General features: G+C 46.1%; 1 protein-coding gene across 3 annotated transcripts in view; it reads right to left on the bottom strand.

Moving 5' to 3' along the window:
• Window positions 1-9,093, bottom strand: part of PAFAH2 (platelet-activating factor acetylhydrolase 2) — a 31,815-nt gene that overhangs the window by 3,542 nt on the left and 19,180 nt on the right. For 2 of the 3 annotated variants that reach the window (XM_006777512.2, XM_006777515.2), the window contains exons 8-10: window positions 6,843-6,934; window positions 4,850-5,020; window positions 2,513-2,667 (exon numbers count right to left, since the gene is read on the bottom strand). In XM_006777512.2, the coding sequence (XP_006777575.1) occupies window positions 2,513-2,667; window positions 4,850-5,020; window positions 6,843-6,934 (418 nt within the window). The remainder of the gene's footprint in view (window positions 1-2,512; window positions 2,668-4,849; window positions 5,021-6,842; window positions 6,935-9,093) is intronic. The other variant, XM_006777516.2, reaches the window with a different exon arrangement.

The raw sequence follows: 9,093 nt of genomic DNA, 5'->3' as shown, positions 1-9,093 counted from the left end.
ACACACACACACACACACACACACAAGATTGTGTAGGGAGGCATGATGACAGTAGAGAGACCAGTAGGAAACTGATACAGTAATTTAAGTTTAGGTGAGAGCTGACTTGCACAGCATGGCAGTTGTGGGTGACAAGTGATTAGATTCCACATGTATGTGAAAGGTAGAGCTGATAGGACTTTCTGCGGGATGGGATGGGAGGACTTGAATGAAGACTTTGGCTTGAGTAACTAGAAGGATGAGTAACTAGAGTAACTAGAAGGATGGAGTAACTACTAGTTGAAAAGGGAAAGACTGTAACTGCAACTGGTCTTTGTGATGTTTATCAGATGTTGAATAAGTGGGTTATCTAAATCTGATGTGCATGGGAGAGATCAAAATGCAGATAATAACGGGACTCGTCAGCCTGGAGGTGGCATGTACAGCCACTGGATGACATTAGGACATAGACAGAGGAGAGGTCCAAGTGCTGAGCCCTGGAAGCAGCGAAGTAGACGGAGGAGGAGCAGATCTGAGACAGGAGACAACCACGTGGGTTGTCCTCGAAGGATGGACAGCAGTGATGAGAGCTCCGCTGAGATGAGGACTGGGAGCTGGCCACTGGATTTAGCTAAGGCCTGAGACAGCATTTGGTCTAGCCCTGCCAAGGCCTTAGGGGTGAGTTAATTAATGTTTGAGTTAATTAATGTTTGAGCAATATAGCAGGCTCATTTTTAAGTTGATATTTCTTTAAAATATATATATATATATTTTACTGATTTCAGAGAGGAAGGGAGAGGAAGAGAAAGAGCGAAACATCAGTGATGAGACAGAATCATTGATCGGCTGCCTCCTGCATGTCCCCCCAACTGCAGGTTGAGCCTGCAACCTGGCCATGTGCCCTGACTGGAAATCGAACCATGAACTCCTGGTTCATAGGTTGATGCTCAACCACTGAGTCATGCTGGCCGGGCAGTTGATAATTTTGTATGACCCTTGAATGAAGTTATACGTTTCCAAAGGGCCCTTGGCAGCAAAAAGGTTGCCCACCCCCGATCTAAGGTAAAGAGAAAAGAATTGCTGGCACAACCATCTTGAGCAGACCAAAAAGGATGAGGTGTTGGAGGTTTGGAGATAAAGGAGAAGGTGTAAAATAGTCTTCCAGGAGAGGGGAAGAGAGAATGACTAGGTGGGGGCAGGAGTTGCATGTAGTTAATAGGAGAGAAGCACCAATCTTCTAGATGGACAAGAACATCCCCGTGTCACTGGACTATGTGCTCTCGGTGGTATTTTTTAGGATTGGTGAGAAGTTCTGCTCAGCCTCCTCAACCTATTTTAGCTTCCCACGTGACAAGGTACTGTGCGGCCACCAAAAAGCCTTTCTCTTTGCAAAGCTAATTAACTGGAGCAGAGAGGCTCTGCTTTTTTTCAGACTCTGTCTTATCTCTCAGCACCTAGATACTTCAAGAGCCTCCCACTCAGGCTCTCTGCCTCTCAACCTGCCCCATCTTGCCCATCCTCCACATTGCAGCCCAAATGCAAATACAAGTCTAATCATGACAGCCCCCTGCTTAGAACCCAAGGACTCTCACAGCCTGTGAGAGTAAGTTCAAGCTTATTTCAGCAAATACATGGGGTTCGAGATCTGGTTTCTGCCCATTTCTCTACCTTCATCTTCCAACAATTCACCATCCTGAGCTCCAGATACACTGAACACAGTTTCTTAAAACTGACCAGGCCCACCCAGGGCTTTGTGCTTCCTGTTTAGAAGACCCTTGCCCTCCCCTGCCTGCTAAACCCTAATCACCTGCTAAGATTAAAGACAAGCATCGCTTTGTCTAGGAAGCCTCCTTTCCCTCTTGTCTCCTGAAGACCGAGTCTTCGCATCTGTGGGTCATGAGAGTCACTGGCAGAATAGCAGAGGTAAGTCAGTGAATCTCTCTAGTCCTTGTAACCCCAAAAGCCTACAATATTAACTTCCAACCATTAAAGCTTCCAGTGGTGGTGAGGGCTGACGCTGTGGCAGAGCACTCTCCCTGCTGCTGGACTGGGTGGCAGGGAGGATATGAGAGGGTATCTCCTAAGGACAGGAGGCTGGACCAAAGACCTCTGCGGGTCTTGCCATTTAGCTGGGGTGATTTATGCTATTAGTCACCATCTTCCCGTGCTTTGTTTTTATTAAAGCACTTCTACAAATTTAACCCACTTCTCATCACAACCTCCTCCACCATACAGATAAGTGATGAGTTAGAACAGGTAGTGGAGTAGAGAGATGTGAATATTCCATTTACAGTGAGGAAACCAAGGCTCAGAGACGCTAAGAGTAGGTCAAGGTCACTGGGGTAGTAAGAGACAGAGTCAGGATCTCCAAACTTTCAGCTAAGTGTTATTTCTATAAGTCTATGTAACTCTCTCCTTCAGTCAGTTTCCTTTAGCCATAATCTCCCTGATCCGAGACCTATCAGTATAGACTACTGTGCATAGAAATCTAGGGGACCCCAGGCTGCCCCAGAAGTCCCAGTTCTGTCCTTACCAAGGTGCTTCTGCAGAAAGGCCAACATGGCCCGCACCATAATCTCTTGACCTTCATAGGGGTCCAAGGTCCCACGGTTTTGACTGGAGAAGAATTTACCAATCCAGTTCCCAGACACAAAAGCAAAGTCAGTTTGACTCCGATGAACAGAACCACTAGAGGAAAAGAAAAACAAATAACTGGTAGGAGTTTTGAGGTCAGGGCACAAATATTTGTTAAGCACCTACTATGTGCAAGGTACTTTATGTACATTATTTCATTTTCACAATAAGGGAAGAATATTCCCCTTTGACAAAATCAGGAGAGTGCTGGTCACACAGCTAGTAAGGGGACAGCGCTAGGATTTGAACACAGGTGTGCTTGGCTTCAGGGCTGCCTCAGCTCCTGGACCACAATGCCTGACGGTGCAGGGAAAAGGCTGAGTTAGCCAGAGTGGGGACAGGGCCAAGAAGGCGAGGTCTGCAGCACCTGCCATTCCTATGTTATTATCAACTATAACACCACGGCTTTTACCTGGTGACTTCCGAACATTCATAAAACATGTCAGCTCCTGTCTTCAGAACTGTACCACAAAGTAAACAGGAAAAAGGAATTTAAGTGAGGGCAAGTGCTTGTAAAAGAGGGTTTCTGGATTAGAATTTAAGTCTTTTGGTATCAAATACATTTACTGCAAAGGTGAAATTCTGACTAGGTTCACTTTGGGCTAAATTACTTAAAACTAAAATTACTAGTCAAATCAATGAGGAAGAAAAATATAAATGCTAAACTTTGATATCATGCAAAAAAAATAAAAAGGTGACTTTATAAAAATGTATTTTTTTGCCAGGCCAGCGTGGCTCAGCAGTTGAGCATTCAACCTATGAACTAGGAGATCACAGTTCAATTCTGGGTCAGGGTACACGCCCAGGTTGTGGGCTCGATCCCCAGTAGGGGGCCTTCAGGAAACAGTCAATGGATGATTCTCTCATATCTTGATGTTCCTATCTCTCTCTCCCTCCTCTCCTTTCCTCTCTGAAATCAATAAAAAAATATTTTTAAATGTATTTTTTAAGGCACATGAAAAAGCATAAAGAATAATATAATGGATACTTGAATGTGCAGCACTCAGTTTAAGAAAGAATACATTACCAGTAGTTAAATCCCCCTTGTGTACCCATTTCCAACTGCTCTCACCGCCTTTTCCTCCAGGGGTCACAATGATCCTGAATCTGACTGGTCTGGGGAAACTTCCCAGCAGTCCTCTGTTGCCATGAAGTCAGAATGAAAGTGGGGGGCTGACCCCATGGAAGAGAGCCGGGGCCAAAATGAGCAAGGGAAGAAGCCGCTATTACTGAGCAGATTCCTAGCCTCCCGGGGCTGTGGAGTTGGCATTTCAACTACCTGAAATGGTTTCTGGAAGATTCCAAGGTCTGTGGCATGCAGTTACTTGTTGTTTTGCTTTACTGGGCCCTGGGACCCTTGAAGCATGTATTTTAGGCTCAAGTGCAGGACAGGAGCAAGTCGCAGCCTTGTCAGCGAGCCTTCAGCCTGCACCTGGAGCTCTAGGCCACTTCCCATGCAGGGTATGTTTCTTAAAGTTTCTCAGAAATTTTCTGTGAAAAATGGCTTATGAAAGAAAGCTGATAGTGCTGATGATGGAGTGGAAAGAATGTGGTTTCTCTCAGCCAGGATATAGATGGTTTCTGGAAGATTTCTGAATTTAGGGAGTCATGAAGGTCTCTAAAAACCTGTCTTATGAATGTCAACGGTCTATCATACGCACATTCTCTTTCCTAAATATACATTTTTATTGATTTCAGAGATGGAGGAAGAGGGAGAGAAAGATAGAAACATCAATGATGAGAGAGAATCATTGACCGGCTGCCTCCTGCATGCCCCACAATGGTGATCAAGCCTGAAACTCAGGCATGTATCCTGACCAGGAATTGAACTGTGATCTCCTGGTTCATAGGTCAGTGCTCAATCACTAAGCCACGCTGGTCGGGCTTCACCCACATTCTTCAAAAGACCCAATAAAATTCCCAAATGAGGTAAAGATCTTTGGAGTCCACCCAGACCCACTTTCCTCCCCAACACACAATCCCACAATACCCTTTTCCCAGAAGTGAACAGACAAATCCTGTCACAGAGTCATATAAACTGGTGAAGAAATCACTGGAGAACTAAGTGGAGCAGAGCAGATATGAAATTCTAAAGGAATTAAGATTTTGGAAATCAGGAAGCATTCAGGTGTCCCATTAATAGGCAGAGCTTCTGGATAATCCAAAAGTAATCAAGGGAGCCCAGCTGGCAAGAAGATGGCAGGGCACTGGGAGCGTGGCCTTGGAGTCTACTTACAGGACAGTGATGATCCTGGACTGTTCATGCTGGGCACACATCTTCTTCATCAAGTTGACACTCTCCACTGTCTGGAATTTCTCGGCATTGATGAAGAATACAGGGCCTCGGGCCTTCGGGTAAAAGTCACGTTCCAGAGGGAACATCCAAGCATCCAGTGCCACAGCACACCTGCAACAGGACCAGACATTGGGAGCTGCCCTGCAGAAGCGGTCAGGGCAATGGGGGAAGCGTTGAGATCTTCTGAAGGTTCAGAAAGCCAAGGAGGTACCAGGGTCCACACCCTTCGGTTAGGATCTTGGCTAGAGACCACTTTCACCTGTTGCCAAAGATCCTTCTACATTTTAAACTCACTGAGAGCAAGGATCGGACCTCTCCTCGCCCTGGACCACTCTCAGGCAGCTGCCTTCAGTTACACAGAATGGTACTTCCCTCGTTTAATCCTTCACTCAACATTCTTTGGGTACTGACTGTGCACTTAGCCCTATGCTCTGGATACAGGGATAAATGACACAGTTCTGTTGTTGTTGTTGTTTTAATCCTCACCCGAGGATATTTTTCCATTGATTTTTAGAGAGAGTGGAAGGGAGGGGGAGAGACACAGAGAGAAACATCAATTGGTTGCTTCCTGCACATGCCTGAACCAGGGTTGGGGAAGGAGCCTGCAACCAAGGTACATGCCCTTGACCGGAATCAATCCTGAGACCCTTCGGTCCACAGGCCGATGCTCTATCCTCTGAGCCAAACCAACCAGGGCTAAATGACAGTTCTTGCTCTCAAGGAGTCCCCAGTTGAGAAAGGGAGGCAGGACAGACAAATTAACAAATACAGCTCAGCACCCTGATTGCACAAGTTGCTAAGTTAGCCCAGAGCATATGAGGCAGAGGCTAGGAAAAGCCTCTTGGTGTCACAACTCAGAGATCTAGCCAGTATGTCAAGCAGTAAACAAGCAGTAACCAAGGGCAAGCCTCCCCCATTCCCACCCCAAATGCTCCTCCAGCCTTCTCCATCTCAGGAAAGGGTGGTCATCTTCACTCAAATGATGGATGACACAAGTGAAAAACCTTGATTCCTCTCTTTCCTTCACCTCATAGTCCTGAAAATTCTAAAACATGTCCTGACTCCATTCATTTCTCTTCATCACACTGCCTCCATCTTAATGCAAATTCATCATCTCACCTGGACCCCGAAATAGCTCCCTCTAACTAGCCTCTTTGCTTTCTGTCCAGCTACTATCTACTCTTCACACAGTAGCCAGAGGGATCTTTTAAAATGTAAATAAATTGTTTTTTCTCTGCTTAACTCCTTCAATGGTTTCCCATCAAATCCTATATAATAAAAGCCTAATATGCAAATTGACCAAATGGCAGAATGACCTGTGGAATGACCAGTCACTATGATGAACACTGACCACCGGGGGGCAGACGCCCAATGCAGGAGCTGCCCCTAGCCCACAGGCCCCAGGCCAGCCAAGGTGAGTGTGAGCAGGGGGGCCCCTGATCAACCTGCCGGTCACCCCACAGATTGGCCCTGATCGCCGGCCAGGCCTAGGGATCCTATCCATGCATGAATTTCGTGCACTGGGCCTCTAGTTTAGAATAAAACCTAACTTCCTTACTCTGACCAAAGGCCCTGTGATCTGCCCTTTTGTCTTTCTGATCACATTTTCACCTCTTCCCCTTCACTCACCATGCTCCTCCCACACTGACACAGCAAACTTCCTTCCACCTCAAGGCCTTTGCATTAGCTGTTCCCTCTGCCTAGAATGATCTTTCCTTAGACCTTTATACGACTGTCCTATTTTATTTTCTTCATTGCACTTTTTGCTGGGGATTTGGTTATCTATTAGCTTGTTTACTAGTCCGTTTCCTCCCACAAGTTCCATGAAATCAGAGACCTTGTTTTCTTGTTCACCACTAAATTCCCAGCCCCCAAAACAGTGCCTAGTGCATGATACTTACGTAACAAATAGCAGCATTACTGGGAAACTCACCGAAATTGGGTCTCCTTAGCCAAAGCCAGAATAGCTGTGGCCCCTCCAAATGAATGTCCCATCACAGCCACACAGCTCATGTCGATGCTGCCCTGAGGAAAGCAGAGAACTTAGCCAAGTCAGACACTGAGGAGTGCTTTCTGAGGACTTCTTCGGGGGCAGGAAGAAACAGCGAGACAACGCAGACGCACAATTCAGCGAGTGAGCTTCCAGCACCTCCACCCGCCCCCACCACGTGAAAGACCCTGCCAGCTGGAGAGCAGCCTGCCAGGCAATCCCTGGACTGAACAGCCTTCTGTAGGCAGGAAATCCAAAAACCTGCCATGTTTTCCGTCTTTATTTTTATTTTTTAAAAAATATGTTTTATTGATTTTTTTACAGAAAGGAAGGGAGAGGGACAGAGAGCTAGAAACATCGATGAGAGAGAAACATCGATTCAGCTGCCTCCTGCACACTCCCCACTGGGGATGCACCCACAACCAAGGGACATGCCCGTGACCGGAATCGAACCCAGGACCCCTCCGTCCGCAGGCCGATGCTCTTTCCACTGAGCCAAACTGGTTAGGGCCTCCGTCTTTATTTTTGCCATCTTAATACGTACAATGCCTGGACTAGAGCAGCCATTCAAATATCTATGAATAGCCCAGCCAGCGTGGCTCAGTGGTTGAACATTGACCTATGAACCAGGAGGTCACGGTTTGATTTCTGGTCAGGGCACATACCTGGGCTGCAGGCTCGATCCCTGGTGTGGGGAGTGCAGGAGGCAGCCAATCAATGATTCTCTCTCATATTGATGTTTCTATCTCTCTCTCCCTCTCTATTCCCTCTGAAATCAATGAAAATATATTAAAAACCTATTTTCCTCATTTAAAAAATACCTATGAATAGATGAATAGATAAAAATTATGTGATTCCCACCTGACCCATCAGTGAGCAAATTAAGAGTAAGAACTGTCTCCATCCGCTAGACCTGTCTTAAAACCGGTCCACTGGGGTGACACACGCACCAAGTCAGGGGCAGAATCGGGGAGCTCCTGCTGCCCGTCCGCTTTGCTCTGAAGCAAGACCTGCCGGTAGAGAAAGCAGCTCAGGTTCTACTTCCTCTGGATCTCTGTCCTGACTTTTCTCCAGCGGAGTGCTGTGCTTGCTGGAACATGCTCTGCACGTACCTATTTCTAGTTGCCTTTAGAAGCCTTCAGGGCACAGTTATATAAAGAGCCACTGCAGCTGTCTGCTAAGGGGCTTGGGAAGTCTCTGTAGGCTTCGCTGCCCAGCCTCTGCCTTAAACCTGGTTCTCCCCAATTTCTATCCCAAGCTTTTATATTTAAATTCTCCCCCTTTACTCAGTGCCTCCAGCAACTTGGTTGGTGGCCTGTTCAGGTATTTGTATAGGTTAATATAACTCTAAAATCAGGAATAGTCCACCCAGTGTAGCTCATGAACCAGGAGGTCACGGTTCGATTCTAGGTTAGGGCATATGCTGGGCTTGCGGGCTTGATCCCCAGCAGGGGTCGCGCAAGAGGCAGCCAATCGATGATTCTCTTTCATCATTGATCTTTCTCTTTCTCTCCCTTCCTCTCTGAAGCCAATAAGAATATTTTGAAAAATAAAATAAAATCAAGAGTATACAGAGAAGTCTCCCACCTACCACATTCCCTTTCCACTCCCTGCACCCAAACAGGTAAGTTTCTTACGTCTTTGAAGAACTTACTGACACATATATGAGTAAACATGAATATATACTTCCCCCCTTTTTACACAGGGGTATTATATCTTATCCTTTTGCATAATGATGTTAGTACATAAAGAGCTTCCTTATCTTTTTTTTACAGCTACATCTGGTTTCACGATGGTACAAATAGCTAGTGATCTCAAATCTGTTCCTCTTCTTCCTGGACACATAGCTAGATTCTATTTCCCAGCAGTTAGATGTGGCCTTGGGGCTCTAGCCGATAGAATGTGAGTGAAAGTAAAATCTCTACTTCCAGGCCTAGTCCATGTACACTCCTTCGTGCACACCTCCATGTCCTTTCCCATTCCTGGCTTAACGCACACAGTGAAGTTGGGTTTCATAAGTGGAAGAGGGTAGAGCTAGAGCAGCGGTTCTCAACTAGTGGGTCGCGACCCCTTTGGGGGTCGAACGACCCTTTCACAGGGGTCGCCTAAGACCATTGGAAAACACATATATAATGACATATTGTTTTTGTGATTAATCACTATGCTTTAATTATGTTCAATTTGTAACAATGAA

This window comes from Myotis davidii, unplaced genomic scaffold, assembly GCF_000327345.1.
Source record: "Myotis davidii unplaced genomic scaffold, ASM32734v1 scaffold149, whole genome shotgun sequence".
Classification (NCBI taxonomy): Eukaryota; Metazoa; Chordata; class Mammalia; order Chiroptera; family Vespertilionidae; genus Myotis; species Myotis davidii.
The sequence above is the reverse complement of the archived record's forward strand: the minus strand, read 5'-3'. Positions and strand labels throughout refer to the sequence as shown.